The sequence below is a fragment of the Carassius carassius genome, chromosome 1, assembly GCF_963082965.1.
Source record: "Carassius carassius chromosome 1, fCarCar2.1, whole genome shotgun sequence".
NCBI lineage: Eukaryota > Metazoa > Chordata > Actinopteri > Cypriniformes > Cyprinidae > Carassius > Carassius carassius.
In genome coordinates this window covers 48,006,624-48,029,345 of record NC_081755.1, presented here as the reverse complement: position 1 = coordinate 48,029,345, position 22,722 = coordinate 48,006,624, and the positions used below count along the sequence as shown (strand labels likewise).

General features: G+C 38.9%; 2 protein-coding genes across 3 annotated transcripts; one reads left to right on the top strand and one right to left on the bottom strand.

Annotated features, from left to right (window-relative positions):
- The first annotated feature begins 387 nt into the window (after positions 1–387).
- LOC132153197 (zinc finger protein 501-like) lies at positions 388–4,221 on the top strand. Of its 2 annotated transcripts, none has more exons than XM_059562540.1 (3): positions 388–472; positions 1,249–1,456; positions 2,581–4,221. In XM_059562540.1, the coding sequence occupies exons 2-3, from the start codon at positions 1,408–1,410 to the stop codon at positions 3,807–3,809; spliced, it is 1,278 nt and encodes a 425-aa protein (XP_059418523.1). In that variant the 5' UTR covers positions 388–472; positions 1,249–1,407; the 3' UTR covers positions 3,810–4,221. The 2 variants fall into 2 exon arrangements, with proteins under 2 accessions (XP_059418523.1, XP_059418515.1); XM_059562532.1 differs by lacking the exon at positions 388–472 and adding an exon at positions 503–796.
- Positions 4,222–9,148: 4,927 nt separating this feature from the next.
- Positions 9,149–20,522, bottom strand: LOC132153179 (sodium- and chloride-dependent GABA transporter 2-like). Its single transcript, XM_059562508.1, has 14 exons — positions 20,384–20,522; positions 20,120–20,254; positions 19,904–20,044; positions 19,736–19,823; positions 19,475–19,607; positions 19,178–19,312; positions 15,270–15,373; positions 15,058–15,182; positions 14,866–14,978; positions 14,414–14,551; positions 11,422–11,524; positions 11,215–11,315; positions 10,863–11,033; positions 9,149–9,445 (listed from the first exon to the last, which is right to left on the bottom strand). Exons 1-14 carry the CDS (start codon positions 20,520–20,522, stop codon positions 9,305–9,307), a joined length of 1,767 nt encoding a protein of 588 aa, XP_059418491.1. The 3' UTR covers positions 9,149–9,304.
- Positions 20,523–22,722: the final 2,200 nt, after the last annotated feature.

Genomic DNA, 22,722 nt, shown 5'->3' with positions numbered 1-22,722 from the left:
CATTGCTAAATAAAAAGGGAAAGGTAAATAAGGATTTGGGGTAATTGATAGGAAATTAGTTTTATGAAGATAGACTAAGATATAGGCTGCTAATAAAATACATTTATAGTACAGGGTTGAGCGAGAGGATTTAAAATCAAACAGGGATGCTGTAGACTTATCTGGATTTTAGGCAACCAGGGAAATGTTCTGGAGGAGCTGAAGATGGGACACTGGAACCTGGGAATCTGGTATAGTTTCAAAATTATGAAGAATTATACATATTCTGTTTATAAGTCATTTAGAAGATAATAGCTGACATGACTGCACTACAGCAGTTTACTGTAGATGGCGCTATACACTTAGATTGTTATGCGCCAAAGAACTAAAGAAGAAGGCGTCACTAGCGCGCGCTCCTTCAGTCAGCGTCGAGTCTTCTGAGGCGAGCACAGCAGTTCATAGTATCGCTCTATTTAAAACAGAAAAACTCAAAGTATGTTTATGAAACAGTATACGAGGTCGTTTTGCCTTGTTTTAATCGAGGACAGCGCTTTTGTATTTGTTAACTTTAACGCTTACTAGAACAAAGCAGGCAACAATCATGTGTGGACAACATGTTTAGTTCATTCAGTCCCGAGCGATTTTGTGTTTCTGTATGTATTCGTGCGATGATTGTTTTTATGTTTATAGTGATAATGTCACTGTTGCTGAATGTATTGTGATCTGTAAGGGGAATGGATGAGTACCGGTGTCGAGTTTGCTGCTGTGATTTTATTTACGTTATTTATCTCAGGCGGATCAAATCAGATCTGTGGTTGTAAGTTAGTTAACGTTACGTTACTTTACATGGTGAGAATTTAAAACCGATTCTGCTGAATGTTTCATATTGAGCCTAGAAATTTTAAATGGTACTTTCTGTTTAAAGATTTTATCAATATCGATTTCTGCTTGTATAAAACTATTAACATGATTTAACTAACATACTATAGTGCTTTGAATGCTGTTATTAGGAAACCAAACTATTTAGAAATTGTGTATTCTAGTGTAGTTATTTGCTAGAATATGAATACGAAAATGTGAAAAGGTTGCAAAGAAAGAACAAATGTATAGAATGTGTGAATATGAGTGCAGTTACTGAATGAGCATTTCAAATTAATTAACTTATTTTTTTGTCAATGCTGTTACGTTTAATATAGACATCTCACATGTTTTTTAAACGACGGTAATTAATGTATTGTTGATTTTGGCAAATCTGCTGCTTCTACACAGAAATGAATGTTCAGTGAAGCTCCTCCCACAACAATCACACCATCAGTGATTTCACCAATAAATGCTGAAATATTTCCATCAGCCTACAAGTGAAGATGATGAGCATCAAACTACCAGAAAGCACTAAAATCTGTAAAGATTGAATTGAAGAGAGGGAAAATGAGTGATCCAGAACCCTGCAGAATGAAACGCACTGAAGAACAAAGAGGTTGGTCTTTAATCTTGATTCTTCATTAACCCTTGTGCGTTGTTCAAATCCACTACATCATATTTATCACTATAGATTTTTTTTTTTTTTTTTGCATAAATCTATTAACCTCAACCTGATCAAAACTAATGTTTTTTTTTTCCTACTCTATTTAAGATTTTTACTCTTAATTTGCTAAATTCAAAAGTGATGTCACACTGATTTGGGGGAAAAACACAAAATTACATAATTTCAATATAAAAAGTGATTGTGGCTGGATATTTTTTTTAGCTTATCACAGTCTTGGGCATGTCAAAGATTAGTAACAACATTGGCTTTGATGCATTGTTAGTTTTTGTGCAGCATTAGATTTAATTTTTTCCCCCCGCATTTATTGTTTGTGGCTGTTTTTGCCCCATTGACTTCCATTATAACGAAATAAAATTTGATTGCATAGCCATGACACCATGAAATCATGCATTCTTGACGGTTGATCATTTTCCCCATTGGGAAGAGGTACAATTTTAAATGTTTATGGTTGATCACTAGGTGGGACCATTAACCCTTTAGATAGGCCTGTGCAAAAAAAAAAAAACTTATATTCTGGCTTGTAGATGGAGTTATGTGGAGTATAACAGCATATTATTGTGTGAAAGCAAATTATTATTTTTTTTTTCAAAAAAATTTGATACATAATTGTTAGTGGTTCAATGGATCATAGTTAATTTAACCACAATAGAATATAAGTTTATAATTTGTTAGTATTTATACAGCTGAGAAAGAAATCGGATTCAATGTGTATCATTATATCGGATCCTTGCATCAGGTCTTAAAGGCACAGCAGCCAATAAATAATGCTGCCATCATTAATGATCATCAACAACAAAACAAAACAAAAAATCTATGTTTAATTGATACAGTGAACACTATGCAGTGTTATTTTCCCAAATTATTACATTTCTATATTTGTATACTGCTGACCTTATTTTATTTGTAACATTCTGTTTTATATTCAGCCATTAAATATAGCAATTATATACTTTTCTGCCATTTATATCAGGGTTAATTTTTATGTCCTTTCATATTCCTCTCTCTTTTTTTAAACGGGTTACTGAAAATTAGACTGATTTTTACTTTGATTTCAGAGTTGATTGAAGAGAATAAAGAACCAAGTGAAGTTGAGAAGAAAAGTCTTGTCAATACTGAAGAAAAACTTTTGAGTTGCTCTCAAACCAAACAGAAATATTTAAAGAAAAGAAAAGCCAAGAGGTCTTGCGCTCAGTGTGGAAAAAGTTTCCCATGCAAATATAGTCTTGGTGTTCACATGAGAGTTCACACGGGAGAGAAACCGTACACATGTGTTCAGTGTGGGAAGAGTTTTGCACAAAAAGGACATCTTACAGAGCATATGAACATCCATCCTGTAGAAAAACCTTATAAGTGTTCACACTGTGACAGGAGATTTAATAAGTCGGGACTCCTGAAAAAACATGAGATGATTCACACTGGAGAGAAACCGTACAAGTGTTCACACTGTGACAAGAGATTCAGTAAGTCAGTAAATCTAAAAACACACAACAGGGTCCACACCGGAGAGAAACCGTACACATGTGGTCAGTGCGGGAAGAGTTTCACACTAAAAAACCACCTTACAGCACATATGAGAATTCATACTGGAGAGAAACCTTACATGTGTGATCAGTGTGGAAAGAGTTTCACAAAACCAGAAACCCTTAAAGGACACATGAACGTCCACACTGGAGAGAAGCGGTACACATGTGATGGATGCGGCAAGAGCTTTTTCTGGGCTTCAGTCCTGAAGAAACACATGAGAGTTCATACAAAGGAGAAGCCATATTCATGTTCTTTATGTGTAAAGAGTTATTCACGTCTAGAACATTTGAAAGTACATCAGAAAATACATACTGGTGTGAGAGAGTACATGTGTTTTGAGTGTGAAAAGACTTTCATTTCAGCTGACAGTTTAAAACAGCATGAGAGGAGTCACACTGGAGAAAAACCGTACAAGTGTTCACTCTGCGACAAGAGATTCAGTTATTCATCAAATCTGAGAACACATGAGAGGATCCACACTGGAGAGAAACCTTACGCATGTTCACACTGTGACAAGAGATTCAATCAGTCAGCAAATCTGAAAACACATGAGAGGCTCCACACTGGAGAGAAGCCTTACAAGCGTTCACACTGCGACCAAAGATTCAGTCAGTCAGTAGTCCTGAAAACACATAAGAAGATCCACACTAGTGTAGGGTATCAGAGCGAATCAGACAATTTAAGATTCGATCAGATTGGTGTTGAACAAACCAAAGACAAATTCCACAAAGAGGCCCAGGATAACAAGACAATGTCATAAATCTGTCCACCATACCCTTGCGCCACAAGTCTGAAGCAAGTCCACCAACTAACAGTTTTAAGCACACTATCTGGGATGGTTCCAACAACCATGTTTAAATACTAAACGTGGACACCATCATCAAATTATGCTGTTTCTTGTCTTTTTGCTACTAACTACTGACGCTGCTTTTAGCGCTCTTAGAGCATGCTCTGGCTTACTCTAAAGCTGCTCCTCTAAAACCATCAGAAATCATCTGGTCTCATCACTCTTCTTGCTGGCTTCTACTTTAATTTCTTTTCTGTTGAGGGTTCAGTGTTCGGAGTTAAGTTTTGCCGCAACGCCATGTCTCCTGAGGCCAATCCCGAGTGCCAGTCTTAAAATTCAACCACCCCACAACTTCGCGACTTCAGCTAGAGCTGGGCGATATGGCAAAAATAAATATCTCTTTATTTTTTGGCTGACTTGTGATTATTTGGTATATATCTCTGTATTTTCGTATTTTGTAGAAATCTGTATATATATACACACACACACACACACAAAGCTGGTACGAAAAGTACTCAGACCCCCTTAAAGGGTCAGATCACCCAAAAATTAAAATTGTCATTAATAACTCACCCTCATGTTGTTCCAAACCCGTAAGACCTCCATTTATCTTCTGAACACAGTTTAAGATATTTTAGATTTAGTCCATTGAAGCTGTGTGCACGGTATACTGTCCATGTCCAGAAAGGTAAGAAAAACATTGTCAAAGTAGTCCATGTGACATCAGAGGGTCAGTTAGAGTTTTTTGAAGCATCGAAAATACATTTTGGTCCAAAAATAGCAAAAACTACGACTTTATTCAGCATTGTCTTCTCTTCCGGGTCTGTTGTGAGAGAGTTCAAAACAAAGCAGTTTGTGATATCCGGTTCGCGAACGAATCATTCGATCATCGGATCTTCTTGAACCAGTTCACCAAATCAAACTGAATCGTTTTAAACGGTTCGCGTCTCCAATATGCATTAATCCACAAATGACTTAAGCTGTTAACTTTTTTAATGTGGCTGACACTCCCTCTGAGTTCAAACAAACCAATATCCCGGAGTAATTCATTTACTCAGTGCACTGACTGAACTGCTGTGAAGAGAGAACTGAAGATGAACTCTGAGCCGAGCCAGATAACGAACGAAAGACTGACTCGTTCTGTTCAGTAAACTGCAAACAGGTGCGAATGCCAAAAGGGAGCACGGATTCATAAAGCCAATCATTAAAAAGACTGAAAATCTACACCAAAAAAGATTGCCGCTCGATTCCCCCTTCCACTCCCGCCGTTTGACTGATGAACACTAGGGTACAGTAATCGTAATAATAATTAGTAATAATTTTACTCATGGCTGAAGTTAAGTTTCTCCAGCTCTCCCCAGGTTGGCAAAAAAAAAGCATCTCAAAATTCATCAGATTGATGCTTTAAAATATGGAATATTTTAATTTTTCTTGCGGGGGAGCATGCCCCCGGACCCCCTTAGAGGGGTAATAATCTTCTCACCTTTTCCACCCCTGACCTGTTTTCATGCCCAATTTATTTTAGTCATTCAAAAAACAACCGCACTGAGTAGATCATCTTCAAAGACAGCACTTTCATATTTTCATACTTTCATAGACACAATAATGCATCAAGCATTAAAATATAATCCGTTTAAATCTTTCCCGTCCATGAGCTATTACAAGTGATGTGACTGAAACACTATCTGAAGTTTTCGCAGTTAATAAAATCCATCTTCAAAACCAGCAGTTTTAACTGTGAGACTTATATGAACTCAAAGACGTATTTCCTCCCCAAAAAACAATGTCAAAAAAGTTTTATTTTATATTATATCATTGTGCTTTCTCTCTTTTTGGGCCTTGATCGTGGTAGTTCTGCTGCTGTATAAAGGGTCACAAAGCTCTCGGATTTCATCAAAAATATCTTCATTTCTGTTCCAAAAATGAATGAACGTCTTACAGATTTGGAATGACATGCGAGTGAGTAATTACTGATAGAACTTTTATTTTTTTGTTCGAACTATATCTTTAAGTGGATGGGAGAAAATCTGATGTCATACTTCATACTGGTGCATTTACAAATAGATACATGCTATTTATTTTTTTATTTTTACATTTTAGAATATAAAGCCACCCGGATATTTCTTATAAGAGCCAATAAGAAGCACCACATCGATAGCAGTATTGTAAGACTAGTAATACCTTTAAAACCTTAATGATACCCATGCCTTCTTGTAAGTCAGGAGAGAGATCCATTTAATTCGTTTTCACTTTTACTTCAGTAATTTGATTAAATGTTAAATTTTTATTAATACTTTAAAAGGAAAAATTATATTTTATCAACAACTTTTATTGTCGGCTGACTGTATTTGCATCAGGAAAAGTCATTTTATAAATTTGGTTATAACTGAAAACCATGAAGTATTATGTTTTCTTTTTGGGCTTTTTGTTGTAAATTTCCCAATAAAGAAACTGATTTTAATTATTTTTCTCGCATTTTGTTTGTTCTCATTTTCCCGATTTTCTAGTTTGTTTTGGTAATTACTCATTAGTTCCTCATGTGTTCGTAGTTTTTTATTATCTGCCTGTATTATGTCTCAACACCCTGTGGCCTCATTTGAGGACATTATATTGTGAATTCCTCTGAGATTGTACACGCCACAGTTTTAATTATTCATTCATTAAATTAATTAATTATGCCCCCGTACAGTATGTAATTTTACCAAATAATTGAATGTTTCACCGTGACCACTCCCTCTCCTTGGTCATCAAAAATGTCTGAAATCAATTTCGTGACACTTATGGAAATATGATAATTATGTAAGTAAATATGACTTTCTGTTACGAAACAGGACGTTGATTTCATACATGTCCTCATATGTGGACACCGGGACTAAAAGCATATTTATTACACATTTTGGGAAACATAACAAATGATCAGGGAAAGAAATTATATTTCAATATTTTATGTAACATAATATATTACAATGAAAATCTTGTCAATTATTACTCCCATTATTACACTTTTTTTTCATTAAAAGTTGCCCCATAAACCCACAAACATGCATGAAACCATTTTGCAAACATTTTGCAGGAAGAAAATGTTTATATTTAATAATTCTGTTATAACAGTTGAGAATCAACTTTATACAAAGTTTGAAAAAATAAGATCAAATACAAATGTTGAAAACTAAAAATGTATTGATTTAAAAAAAATATATATTTTGCCTATGCTTTTTCATTTATGTCTTTTTATTTTAGTTTATTTAAAGAAATTGAGTCCCGATGTCCTCTACCGATATAACACTTATAAATGAATTTTTTTTTATTTTACATACAAAAGCATGGGGGGAAAACTAACTTTTTCCTAAAACTTATTTCTCTGGTCTTAAGAGGTTAATTAGACCTATTCAAATTAAATGTATTTATTTAAATTTAATTTAAATCTGGTGCTGGCCATAATTTGCCAGTAGGAATTGAATTTGACTGCTGATGGCAGCTCTGCTGTTGTGTAACGGTGATGCTCTGAAAGACAGAAAGTGATCAAACAGAAAAGTTGGCCTAATGCCACAGACTACAGAATGAGGTGAACCATATAGAGGATTCCCACAGAGAATGATCTACAGTACATTTACCTTTTCATTTAACAGCTTTTATCCTAAAGCAATTTACAAATGAGAAACATCGCAATGTGTGTATGCAATACATAATTCCAATGTTTAAGTTATTCGTTTAAAAGCAGTGTTAGGAAATAACTAGTTAGGCCTAATGGAATTGCAAAATAAATGTAACTGTAATCTGTTACAGTTACTGAGAAAAAAAGTACTGAGTTATTTTTTTAATTACCAGTAAATTAGTTACTTATGAAAATGTTAACAATTACAAAGGGAGTTACATCTGAATGATTCTTTGTGACTCTCTATACAGCAGCAGAAGTAACACGATCAAGGCCCAGAAAGAAAGAAAGCACAATGATATAATATAAAATAAAACTTTTTTGACATTGTTTTTTGAGGAGGAACTCCGTCTTTGAGTTCATATAAGTCTCACAGTTAAAACGGCTGGTTTTGAAGATGGATTTTATTAACTGCGAAAACTTTAGATAGCGTTTCAGTCATATCACTTGTATTAGCTCATGGACGGGAAAGATTTAAAGAGATGATGATATTTTAATGCTTGATGCTAGGACACGGCATCAGATATGAAAGTGCTTGATTTGAAGATGATCTACTCAGTGCGGTTGTTTTTTGTATGATTGCACAGAGCAAATTCCAATGCACACAGACTGAAGTCGTTTAAGTCTTTGGTTCTTTTAATTATGATGAGTTTGGCTCACATTTAACACAAACTCACCAATCTCAACAAATTAGAATACTTCATAAAACCAATAAAAAACATACATGAAAATCCCTCACCTTTTGGGAAAATTTACCATTTTTAAACCAAAATATGTTACCTACGTGAATATTTTTTTTGGGGGGGCAGAGTATTCATATTCAGTGAATTGCGAACAGGTGCGCGTGCAAGAAGGGAGTGCGAGTGCATGGAAATATTAATGCTAAGGGCCTTGCACCACCAGGGCAGACCACCATCAGAAGCTAAAAGTACGTCTGGCCTCGGCGATTTATCGGACTGAATTTGGAGAGTGATGGTTTCAATAATTTTCATATTTTCTGGTATATCTAAGTTAAGTTACCCAGGAGCTCTGTTGACATAGACTTAGCTAACGTTAGCTTGATGAATTGAGTCATTGAACACAGCAGGAGAGAACGCAACGTTAGCCAGCTAGCTAAAGCCCCGGTGGAAAATTATTAGCTAACGCTACCGTTTTTGAGGAGGTAGATTTTGAGGTGAGGGGACTGACAAGGCAGAAGGTAAAGTGGTCCACTGTTCTATAAAATAAACAGACCTGCCAACCTGTACGCAAATTGCGTAGCGGATACACATTTTGACTTCAAAGTACGCTTGTACGATTTGTCACTCTAAACTATATGCAAAAACCTGGTGACGCCTCTGTGCACGCGCAGTTCTCAAATCAAGCAAAAGCAAAAGAAGAAAAGTTCTACCAATCATAGTGCTAGGTTCTTCCCCCAAATAGCAAGTGGCGATGATGGACATGCATCAGATTGATGCTTTAAAATATGGAATATTTACATTTTTCCTTTGGGCGAGCATGCCTTCTGGCCTTATGGAAAATATGTTCATTTACTGTACATGTACTCTCATGACATTTTCTATGCACTGTGAAATATTTCCTGATGAGAGCCAGAATAGTTCCCACAAAATATTCACAGGGAAGGTTCTTATTTTTTTTTGTCAGTTTGATTTAAATAATTAAGAGCTGAATAATGAAGTTTTGTTTAGAAATGTCCTTTGGCTCTGACTGGAGTATTGAGCAGATACTTTGTTGCGAGAGATGGAAAAAAGAAAATAGGCCCTTTTTATGCTGTTTTTTTAGAGGTTCACCACTGTTAACTAATGTTTTTCTTTCATTGTCCATTTTCACATTCCTCTACATTCACTCTGACCAAGTCTTTCATCTCTGTGGTGGAAACAGTTTCCTTCATTCCATTCCGTTGCTTGTTGCTGAGGGGAAGGTTTGTGTCTGGGTTACACAGGTGAAGCCAACGCTGTCAAGACATACAAACAGAGTTTGCTTATACTGAAGTGGTTTATATAGACCGAATTGGTTAGTTGTGTAGATTTGCTTTGGTTAAATATTTTATGAAAATCTCAGTGTGACGAGTGGGGCGGGGCCGAGGGACATGGGAGCGAGGCCGGGGGAGTGATTGGAGATGAACTACACCTGTTCGTCCCACCGGTCTCGAGGCCCATGGAGGAGATGGAAGGATATAAAACTGGAGCGACGACAGTGAAGGACGAGAGAGGACCAGGCCTGGGCTTTTAGTTGTGTTTTGGTTTTTATTTTATGCGCACCAGTCGTCCGTGAGGGGCTGGTGCGCTGTTTTGTGTTTATTTTGTTATTAAAATGTTTTTGATTGTCCGCCGGTTCCCGCCTTCTTCTTCCGGATGAATACAAAGGTTTATATCGTTACAGTGGTGCCGAAACCCGGGAGAAGGAGGGACGCGCTGCTGAAGATCCCTCGCCGCTGTGGTGAATCCGCGGTGCCATCGAGCTGGCGAGGAGTGTGCCGCCATGGACGCTCGAGGCGGTGGACTGGAGCGAGTTGCCGGGGACGGGCGAGCTCGCTACCGGCCGCCCACGATGTGGAGAGACGGCTGCCGTCCGTGAGGGAGCGGAGGAGTTGGCGCCGTTCGCCAGGTGGCCGGAGCCTGCTGCCTCCGCCGGAACGGGGAGGAGCAGGGAACGGGGGACTCCTGCCGGCTGCCCAAAACCGGAGGAGCCGTCGCCGTCCACCGGGCGGCGGAGGAGTGTCGTGCCGTCCGCCGAGGGCCGTCCAGTGCCACCGCCAGGCACCGCGGAGGAGATCACCCAGCTGGTGGAGGGCCGAGCAGCGGTGCGTCTGGGAACCGGAATTTTTTTTTTTTTTTTTTTTTTCCTCTCTCCCCTCTCTCGTCTCTGTCGCTCCTCCTTCCATCTCCTTTTCTCTCGCCTCGCCTGTCCTACCCCCAGGTTCCCGCAGGTCCCCGGGAGCGGCCCCCCCGGAGGGAGGGGGGGGGGGAGTAGAGCGCAGTCTCGGGAGTACCCCCCGGCCTGCGAGGGGCGATGGGGGTATGTGACGAGTGGGGCGGGGCCGAGGGACATGGGAGCGAGGCCGGGGGAGTGATTGGAGATGAACTACACCTGTTCGTCCCACCGGTCTCGAGGCCCATGGAGGAGATGGAAGGATATAAAACTGGAGCGACGACAGTGAAGGACGAGAGAGGACCAGGCCTGGGCTTTTAGCTGTGTTTTGGTTTTTATTTTATGCGCACCAGTCGTCCGTGAGGGGCTGGTGCGCTGTTTTGTGTTTATTTTGTTATTAAAATGTTTTTGATTGTCCGCCGGTTCCCGCCTCCTTCTTCCGGATGAATATGAAGGTTGATATCGTTACACTCAGTCTGAAGGGATACTTTCATCTTCACCTGCTTCAGGCTTCCTTTCCCAGCTAACAGTCGGCCCATCGCCCATCCAGGCACCAGCAGAATGGAGGAGAGGGCCAGTAACCAGCCTAGTGTATACGCCCAGTCCGGGTACATATACCAACGGTTGAAAGTCGGGGGCTGGTACTCCACCACAGAACAGACAAAAGTCAGCTGAGAATAAAGAGAAAGAGAAGTTGAAGGAGCATGAAGAGAGAGTAAGAACTGATCTTAAGTGGTTGTGGTAAAGAAATGCCTGAGGTAGGAAATGTAAAACCCCCAAAAATATCCATTAAAATACTGAGCGAAGCATCATTGAAACTCAAACAGATGGAAGAAATGCAGAGACACTCACCATGGACACAAGAGGAGTCAGGTATTTCCAGCACAACATGAATATGTAGTTTGGTCGTGAGTTTGTCATGTCTTCAATGGTGTCAAACATTCTCTCTGCTCCTGTGGTTAGACAGCAAAATTACAAATTACTAGCTTTCCAATACTGCCATTGTACTCTGGTGGCATTTTATGTTAAGGTCAATTTGGTAGCTTGTGTGCAACTGACCGAAGATCCAACCCATGGCCAGAGACTCAAACACGGACAGAAACAGAAGACAGGCTCCACTGCAGGCATAGTTGTCAAATAACTGGAATACATACATCCCCCCCTGCAGGTGAAAGTGAAGTGACATTCAGCCAAGTATGGTGACCCATACTCAGAATTTGTGCTCTGCATTTAACCCATCCGAAATGCACACACACAGAGCAGTGAACACACACACACACACTGTGAGCACACACCCGGAGCAGTGGGCAGCCATTTATGCTGCGGCGCCCGGGGAGCAGTTGGGGGTTCGATGCCTTGCTCAAGGGCACCTAGGTCGTGGTATTGAAGGTGGAGAGAGAACTGTACATGCACTCCCCCCACCCACAATTCACAACCTTTCGACTGGGAGTCCAACTCTCTAACCATTAGGCCACGACTTCCCACAAGACCCAAGCCCACAATGCAATTAAGCAGGACAGAGGAGAAGGAAAATACAGGTGTGCCAAAAACACCTGTCGTATAGCATGCATATGATCTGTCACAATTTCAAATAATTACCAATAAATTTTTCATTTGCAGATCCATATTCATATTTAAAAAAGCCTGGGGTCCGTTCTTCGTATGTTGCTTATTACATCCAAGATGAAATGTCACATCCAAGGTATCATCGCACTAATCAGATACCAGAGGTGGGTAGTAACGAGTTACATTTACTTCGTTACAGTTACTTGAGTAATTTTTTGGGGTAACTAATACTTTTCGGAGTATATTTAAAGATGGGTACTTTATACTCTTACTTGAGTAAATTTTTGGGGAAAAATCTGTACTTTTACTTCGTTACTGTGGGCGACGCTCCTCTCGTTACTTTATCTTAATGAAATAAATGTTATGCTTCAGTTTATTCCAAACGCGCCGTCTACTTTTCTCTGGGCAATGAGCGATGCCCATTCGCAAATGATTCATTCTTTTGAGTCAATTCTGTTCAAAGGCTCGATCAAACCAATTGGCAAACGAGTGAATTGGTTCATGAATCAGTTTGAATGATTCGTTCAGTTCCCTGCCGCGCGTGCTGAGCGTCTGAAGTGGTTCACTCGGAGTTGTAACGTTTAAGAACAGAGCGTTGAAAACGTGGCTGGAACTGCACTGAATTGAAATCTGCAAAGGCTATTATTTGCTAGCGATGGAGATCCTTATTAGATGAACACCGCGTGTGCTGTCTACTGTTCAACAGGTAATAACTTGGGCTACATTCGATTACAGTACACGATACCACTGTGACATTAGTTTGTTGTACGTGTGTGGCTTATAACAGAGGGGAGTCAAGTTGAATGCAGCTTCCAAAAGACAAAAAATAGCCGATTAAGATTTTATTAATTTTAATACAATCACACCGGTGCGAGTACGTTCAGCAAGTCATATCATCATCAGCTGCTAAATTCAGATCTGTGATTGCTTGCTGGCGCTGAGCCAGTGATAGATGTGTTTTTACAGCACTGCGCATTATAACAAATCACACATGATTCCTTTGAGCTTATTAAAGCATTGGCCAATCAGAGGCGTTCCGATGAGTCATCGCTAAAATGCCGGTGCTTCCTTCACTCGCTCACTGACTGAATACCTCTTTTTGGCGAATTCTCTTGTCAGAAACAACAAAGTGCAGATGTGTGTACGAATCTATAATTAAGATATTGATTTCACAGTGTTAACAGTTTCAGTGATTTTAATGGGAGTTTCTGAGAGTGATTGAAATCTAGACTGTCAGTGAAAATGATCTTTAATAATGTAAATGTTATTTGCTCTCTTTCTGAACAATGAAAGATTAGTAGCAATATTTATATCACATTAACTTTCAATGTTAAATTCACATTTAATATAAAGTCAGTCATATTAAAAATATGTTATGGCATGACACCTATATCTGTTACTTAAGTAAACAGACTGGGTTTTATAATAAATTACATAAATTGGAGTAAAGGCTGATGAAATATATACATTTATACACACACACATACATTACATACATCTATTTATCTATATATCTAAATAAAAATAGGCTCAGTATATATGACCCAAAGTAACTAGTAACTAACTACTTTAGATTTTTTATCCGATACTCTTTTACTCTTACTCAAGTAACTATTCAAGACTAGTACTTTTACTTGAGTAAATATTTCTAGAAGTACTTTTAATTTTACTTGAGTACAGTTTTTGGGTACTCTACCCACCTCTGTCAGATACTCGAAACCACGATCAGCAGTGCAGCGATTGGTTGGCGGCAAGACAGCTACATAATGACTTCATATGATTAAAAAAGACACCTGACGAAAAACATGACAAATTTCTGGACTTTTATAAGGAAGCAGCCAAGAGAAAAAAACTACGTAAATGTTATAATAGATAAAAGAAAATGTGCACTTTATTTTATTTTTTATTCTTTTACATGATTCCCAATTATTTAGATTCACGATTTATAATATTTGTACAGTCTTTCGACTTATATTTAAAATTTAGTAATTATCTATTCATTTAATTTTATATTTGGAGAGATTTGTTACGTGGCAGCATTAATGAACGTTTCTTCAGGGTCAAGATCATGTTATCTGCATCTCCTGCGCTGCATCAAGCCACTCCTACAATAGCCGTCATCACATGAAATCCATGCAGGCCAAATGTGGGCCAGATCTGGGCCGAAATTGCTTGCTGTATGGACTACACAACATTATGAAATTATCTTTAAATTAATTTTTACATTATTATTAATTTTAATTATTGTCCCTGGATCAGTAGGATACTCTTTATGAGGATGAGGACATATTTTGAGGATCAGTTCTGGTTTAAAAGGTGCGATGTAACCGAACCGAACTATCCAAGATCATGCCAAATCATCAACAATCAAATCCAGCTAACTGAGTCAGCGACGTACGAAGAATGGGCCCCTTACCTTTTTGTTTTTGTAATTATTAATATTGATCTTCATACTCTTTCACAAACAAACACTGTGTTCTCTTACCTCTGTAACCATGAAGAGTTGCCCCATGAAGCATGCGATACAGAAGAACAGGAGGAATATTTCTCGCCGTCCCGCTCTGCGCAGCACCGCGGGGAACAGGTCCGTCACTGATGTAACGACAGCTTCCATTGCAACAAACTTTAAAGGAAAGAACAAAAAGAATGTGAGAACTGTGAGCATGATAGGAGATTTACATATAAGTTTGTATTTTTCCGATGAAAGAAAGCCTACAGGTTTGGAATGACATGAGGGTGAATAAATTAAATGATAATTTTCATTACTAGGTGAACTATCCCTGTATCACATACCTAAGCAGTTCTGCAAAATGTGCCTACAGTCAAGTTTAAATTTAGACTCAGATGTATTTTAAATCAAATACTTAAACATTTGTTGTCATTTCATATTTTCAGTTCAAGGTAATACAGCTTATGTGTAAGTGAGTTTAAACTCACATGTGTATCAAGCCCTAGCAAAATAATCATGATGAAGAAACAAACAGCCCACAGCTGAGGGAAAGGCATCATGGCTACTGCCTGTGGATAAGCTATGAATGCTAGTCCTGGACCTAAAAGAGAGAGGTCTAATGCTTAGCACTGATTTAGTACAATTTCTGATCATTTTTCAGCTTGTTTATGTTGAAGTACCTGATTCTGCCTCCTCTTCAATGGGGACTCCTTGTTTATGGGCCATGAAGCCCAGCACCGAGAACACAGCAAAACCAGCCACCAAACTGGCGACACTGTTCAGAAGGCAAAGCCAAAAGCAGTCCCTGATAGATATAAAACACATACACACTCAACCAACTTGTTTGCATTAGTCTATTTTTTGTTACTCTAATTTTATTAAAATCACTAACCTGTAGCAGTTGTTGTTGTATTTATTGTAACTGCTCAATACAGTGAGAGCGCCAACAGACAAACTGTAGGAGAAAACAATCTGAGCTCCGGCCTCCATCCAAACCTACACACACACACACAGAGCACTATAATTGTTACTTTATTTTATAGTTACATCAAAAATAGGGTGGCCATATGAATCATATGGCACTTCTCCTGGCCAGGATTTTAATATGGCCTAAAACATCCAAAGCAGTTTGACCAATAACATGCAGGTATTGTATATTATTGACCAATCATGGCACGTGAGAAAGTGAGATCTACAGGGAACGATCAAAGCGATGCAAATATGTCCAAGTGTTTGTCCATTTGTTTGAATTGAAGTGTCGCTGCGCACCGAGCAGACACCAAAGATAATCGAAAGCATAAGGAGCCGTCTGCTCTGCTGTCTATAGCTCTCATGAATATTAAACAGTAACTGTCGCCTACAGTCGTTGCCAAAAGTTTTGAGAATTACATAAATATTAGTTTTCAAAAGGTTTGCTGCTAAACTGCTTTTAGATCTTTGTTTCAGTTGTTTCTGTGATGGACTGAAATATAATTACCAGCATTTCATACGTTTCAAAGGCTTTTATCGACAATTACATGACATTTATGCAAAGAGTCAGTATTTGCAGTTTTGCCCCTTCTTTTTCAGGACCCTGCAATTCGACTGGGCATGCTCTCAATCAACTTCTGGGCCAAATCCTGACTGATAGCAACCCATTCTTTCATAATCACTTCTTGGAGTTTGTCAGAATTAGTGGGTTTTTGTTTGTCCACCCGCCTCTTGAGGATTGACCACAAGTTCTCAATGGGATTAAGATCTGGGGAGTTTCCAGGCCATGGACCCAAAATTCCAACATTCTGGTCCCCAAGCCACTTAGTTATCACTTTTGCCTTATGGCACGGTGCTCCATCGTGCTGGAAAATGCATTGTTCTTCACCAAACTGTTGTTGGATTGTTGGAAGAAGTTGCTGTTGGAGGGTGTTTTGGTACCATTCTTTATTCATGGCTGTGTTTTTGGGCAGAATTGTGAGTGAGCACACTCCCTTGGATGAGAAGCAACCCCACACATGAATGGTGTCAGGATGCTTTACTGTTGGCATGACACAGGACTGATGGTAGCGCTCACCTTTTCTTCTCCGGAAAAGCCTTTTTCCAGATGCCCCAAACAATCGGAAAGGGGCTTCGTCGGAGAATATGACTTTGCCCCAGTCCACAGCAGCCCATTCACTATGCTTTCTGCAGAAGATCAATCTGTCCCTGATGTTTTTTTTTTTGGAGAGAAGTGGCTTCTTTGCTGCCCTTCTTGACACCAGGCCATCTTCCAAAAGTCTTGGCCTCACTGTGCGTGCAGATGCGCTCACACCTGCCTGCTGCCATTCCTGAGCAAGCTCTGCACTGGTGGCACTCCGATCCCGCAGCTGAATCCTCTTTAGGAGACGATCCTGGCTCTTGCTGGACTTTCTTGGACGCCCCTAAGCCTTCTTTACAAGAATTGAACCTCTTTCCTTGAAGTTCTTGATGATCCTATAAATTGTTGATTTAGGTGCAATCTTAGTAGCCGCAATATCCTTGCCTGTGAAGCCATTTTTATGCAGCGCAATGATGGCTGCACGCGTTTCTTTGCAGGTCACCATGGTTAACAATGGAAGAACAATGATTTCAAGCATCACCCTCCTTTTAACCTGTCAAGTCTGCCATTCTATCCCAATCAGCCTGACATAATGATCTCCAGCCTTGTGCTCGTCAACATTCTCACCTGAGTTAACAAGACGATTACTGAAATGATCTCAGCAGGTCCTTTAATGACAGCAATGAAATGCAGTGGAAAGGTTTTTTTGGGATTAAGTTAATTTCATGGCAAAGAAGGACTATTCAATTCATCTGATCACTCTTCATAACATTCTGGAGTATATGCAAATTGCTATTATAAAAACGTAAGCAGCAACTTTTCCAATTTCCAATATGTATGTAATTCCCAAAACTTTTGAGAATTACATAAATATTAGTTTTCAAAAAGTTTGCTGCTAAACATTTTTGCAAAGAGTCAGTATTTGCAGTGTTGGCCCTTCTTTTTCAGGACCCTGCAATTCGACTGGGCATGCTCTCAATCAACTTCTGGGCCAAATCCTGACTGATAGCAACCCATTCTTTCATAATCACTTCTTGGAGTTTGTCAGAATTAGTGGGTTTTTGTTTGTCCACCCGCCTCTTGAGGATTGACCACAAGTTCTCAATGGGATTAAGATCTGGGGAGTTTCCAGGCCATGGACCCAAAATTCCAACATTCTGGTCCCCAAGCCACTTAGTTATCACTTTTGCCTTATGGCACGGTGCTCCATCGTGCTGGAAAATGCATTGTTCTTCACCAAACTGTTGTTGGATTGTTGGAAGAAGTTGCTGTTGGAGGGTGTTTTGGTACCATTCTTTATTCATGGCTGTGTTTTTGGGCAGAATTGTGAGTGAGCACACTCCCTTGGATGAGAAGCAACCCCACACATGAATGGTGTCAGGATGCTTTACTGTTGGCATGACACAGGACTGATGGTAGCGCTCACCTTTTCTTCTCCGGAAAAGCCTTTTTCCAGATGCCCCAAACAATCGGAAAGGGGCTTCGTCGGAGAATATGACTTTGCCCCAGTCCACAGCAGCCCATTCACTATGCTTTCTGCAGAAGATCAATCTGTCCCTGATGTTTTTTTTTTTGGAGAGAAGTGGCTTCTTTGCTGCCCTTCTTGACACCAGGCCATCTTCCAAAAGTCTTGGCCTCACTGTGCGTGCAGATGCGCTCACACCTGCCTGCTGCCATTCCTGAGCAAGCTCTGCACTGGTGGCACTCCGATCCCGCAGCTGAATCCTCTTTAGGAGACGATCCTGGCTCTTGCTGGACTTTCTTGGACGCCCCTAAGCCTTCTTTACAAGAATTGAACCTCTTTCCTTGAAGTTCTTGATGATCCTATAAATTGTTGATTTAGGTGCAATCTTAGTAGCCGCAATATCCTTGCCTGTGAAGCCATTTTTATGCAGCGCAATGATGGCTGCACGCGTTTCTTTGCAGGTCACCATGGTTAACAATGGAAGAACAATGATTTCAAGCATCACCCTCCTTTTAACCTGTCAAGTCTGCCATTCTAACCCAATCAGCCTGACGTAATGATGTCCAGCCTTGTGCTCGTCAACATTCTCACCTGAGTTAACAATTAATTAATGACAGCAATGAAATGCAGTAGAAAGGTTTTTTTGGGATTAAGTTAATTTCCATGGCAAAGAAGGACTATGCAATTCATCTGATCACTCTTCATAACATTCTGGAGTATATGCAAATTGCTATTATAAAAACTTAAGCAGCAACTTTTCCAATGTCCAATATTTATGTAATTCTCAAAACTTTTGGCCACGACTATAAACCTGGATATTTTAGGCTACATAAAATCCTGGCCGGGATATGTCCCCTATGAATGGCGCATATTGCCATCCTAATCAACAAACAAACAAACAGGGTCCTTTTACACCAAAAGTTAAATGAATAAACGTAAATTTAAAAGAAATGTATTACTTTTACTTGAGCAAGTAATCTGTTTACATATCTTGCGTTATATGGAAAGTGAAAGTTTAAAAAAGTGATGCGACATGTGGCCAGGTATGATAACCCATACTCAGAATGTGTGCCCATCCAAGGGAGCAGTTGGGGGTTCTTTGCTCAATTCCTTATTCAGCAGCACCTCAGTTGTGGTATTGAAGGTAGAAGAGAGCGTTGTACATACACTCCCCCCACATACAATTCCTGCTGGTGCTGGGAATCGAACCCGCGACCATTGGGTCACAAGTCTTTTACCATTATGCTGCATGTACTATGTAATGCGTTGCCCCAAGACTGGTTACCTGTGGGTCAGTAAGAAGGGACGGTTCGGGGTACAGGTAAAACACAACCCCCTGCAGAGCTCCAGGAAGAGTCAACCCACGAAACAGTAAGACCAGTAACATCACGTGAGGAAATGTAGCTGTGAAATACACCACCTAAAAGCACAATACAAGAAAGGGTTATATTAATTTGATATCAATAAGTGGAACTATTTTTATTACAAATAAATTTATTTTGTTTTCCTTCTCACACAGCTGAAACGTATTTGCTGACCTTTGGAAAATAACAGTCGGAAATAAAGTCCCACACTTACACACCTTGCCTGTAGATTTGACTCCTTTCCAGATGCAGAAATAACATATGATCCACATCGCAACGAGACACAGAAGAATCTCCCAGTTTATCTTACCGACCTCTTCAATACCCCCAGAGAGAGCCAGCACTCTTCGTCTGTATAATGACATGATAAGACAGAAAGGTAAGACTTGTTAGGTTGCATGTGCACACATTTATTTTCTATGCACATAACAACACTTAAATGTAGTTATTAGAAAAAGGATGATTTAATTTGTGTTTACTCCCAGAACTCAGTAGCGGCAGACGTTGAGTTAATCAGTGTTGTCCATCTGATGGTCAGATTCTTTGCTGCAAGATTTACACAGTTGTCTACAACAGAGAAAACCTTTTTATTACAGCATATTATCCAGATATAATGTGATATTTGTTTTGATTTATTTGATTATCACCTGTGTTCCATATATTATCACAACTGGCCCATGGAAGTTGGGAACGGAAAGAGAAGATGAGGTAGAAGAGTGCCCAAGCCAGAATAATGATGTAATACATGCAGCCATACACCTGAATGAGCTGTCCTGCATAGCCGATACCTGCCAGTAAAAGCAAATGTTGACAAATGTTAAAGATCCCTTTAGTTAGTGTTTTTGCTGGTTTATGATTCTCACCCTCAGCCAGTGGACAGAGACGACTCCAACATGTAATGCCTCCTTCCTGTGTGTACTGTCCCATTGCTGTCTCTAGCAGGAACAGAGGTACTCCACACGTAGCCACAAACTTGAGGTAGGGTATCAGAAATGCACCTGAGAACTCACAAGTACAATAATGTATTATTAAAATACCACTGACAGAATGCTGATACAGAGTGTGCTGTTAAATACATTCAAAATAATTTGATTAAATACACTTTGTGTATTTAGACCGCCTCATACCTCCTCCATACTTGTAGCATAGGTAAGGAAACCTCCACACGTTACCCAGTCCAACCACATTTCCCGCCACTGCTAAAATAAACTCTGCTTTACTGCCCCAGTAGCCTCTCTCTTCTATCTGTCCTCCAATTGTCTTCATACCGTCACACCGTTTTCACCAGGTATCTCTGTTCCTGCTGTCCAGACGACTGTAATTCTGCAGTGGTGGAGGATGAACTGAATTGTGGAATAATAAGAAAGGAATAATTTGAGAAACAAAAAAGCCAATGGGCGAGTCTAAAACTGACAAAATGTGTTGTTAATAGGTTGGTTACGCAGGTGCCAGGTACAATTCTAATTTAAAGAAATGTATTAAAACCTATAGCCTCTAGCATGCATTCATTTAGTCAGCTGCTGCTGCTGTACTGAGTTATAAATGTTTGAAGGTTTTGCGGGTGTTGTAGCACAAGTCAGCTGTGTAAATTAGCTGAGTGGAAAAATAAACTACATTTTAAAAATGAAATTAAAAAATAAAGATTGTCAAGGATGAGTGAAAATCCCAGTGTGTATTTACTACTCTGAACTTTGACCTAGAAAGTACCTAAGAAGCTATGTAACATTCTGAATATTGTTATTATAAAAGCAAAAACAAATAATTTTGATTATTTAAAAACAGGCCAAATTTACTGACATATAACAGAGCATGACTAGATTTCTGATTAGATTATAGAAGGATGCCTTTGGTTTGTAAGTTGGTTTAATTAATTTATTTAGAAGTTTGATTCTGTAATTGCGTCTTTGTATTACTTGTATTCATCATGGGCAAACCATGATGAATATTAAGGACCAGCCTGAGAAACAAACATTGGTACTCACATCTGTTCCCATCCTCTGTAGGTGATACGTTGATTTGTCACTGTTTTACACAAGATACATTAAGGAGCTTACAAATGTTAGTATAAATTATGCATATGCATGCCTTATGCAGGTTGGCATCTAGGTTTCCATACACTCCCTGTTGGGGAAAGTAATGCATTACAATATTGGGTTATTCCCTAAAAAATAAACTCATTACGTTACTTAGTTACTTTTTATGGAAAAGAATGGGTTATGTTACTTTTATGTTACTTTTTAAATATGAGCAGGGCTTGATTGTATTTAATATAAGAAGTTCTATAGCATATATAAAAGCCCTTTCAGCCCAAAAAGTGTAATGAATAAACCTCAGGCTGAAGGAAAAGTAAATTCATGTCTGTAGAGTAGAACACAGGAGAAGAAGGTTCAGCACTCTTCAGCAATAAAAAAGCACAATTGTTAGTTTATATAAAGTTATTTCTGCTTATTATTATGGTTGAACTGGGTCATCAAAGGTCAGCATCAAAGACATTAGTTAATAAAATGGGATTAGATCATTATTATTATAATTATTATATAATAGCTAATAATTATTGCAGGTTTGTGTCGTATTATGAGTTTGCATATCACCTTTTAATTTATTTTGATGAATACTAAATCATTTTGTGTGTGTGTGTGTATGTGTGTGTGTGTGTGTGTGAGTGAGTGGGATGAATTAAAGCACATTCACATTTAATCTAGATTAGAACTACATCATGTTCACACAGTGCACACAACTCCTCTGTACTTCAGATTTCTGCTAATATGAGGAGAGGAGACTTGTCAGTCAATAAAAGGAAAAACAAAGTAAGTTGCGTTACTTTTTTGAAAAGGTAACTCAGATATTTTCTTGTAAATGAAAAAGTAACGTGTTACTTTACTTGTTACTTGAAAAAAACGAATCCGATTACATAACCCGCGTTACTTGTAATGCGTTACCTCAACACTGCTAATGTATAATTTTAATTGGCAAAGTAAAGCAAAAACAAACAATAATGACAACGTTGTAACTAAAATTTAACCCACATTGTTAGCTATTATTTATCGATCTGTTGTATAAATCACTTTTGCAACCCTGCTGATACATGGGGAAAATGCAGGCTTACTGGTGTGATATTGTGATTATATCACAGGATACAACAGGAACTATATCACAGGACTATATCACTATATCACAGGATATAAATATAAGACAAAAGTTCATTCAAGAGAAAAAACACCTGTTTCTTGAATTTTGGGGGTATACAACTGCATACGTCTCGCAGTGAAAGCAAAGTGAGTGAATTCAATAATGTCAGCTCACACATCGTTAAAACATTATTTATGATGTCATCATAGACAATACATATTATTATTATTGGAAACGTCTATAGTGTAGAATGCATATTATTTTGAGCATGTTCATTTATAGAACTGATAACTGGGATACAAAGTAAAACACACCATTATTTAAACACTGTAAAACG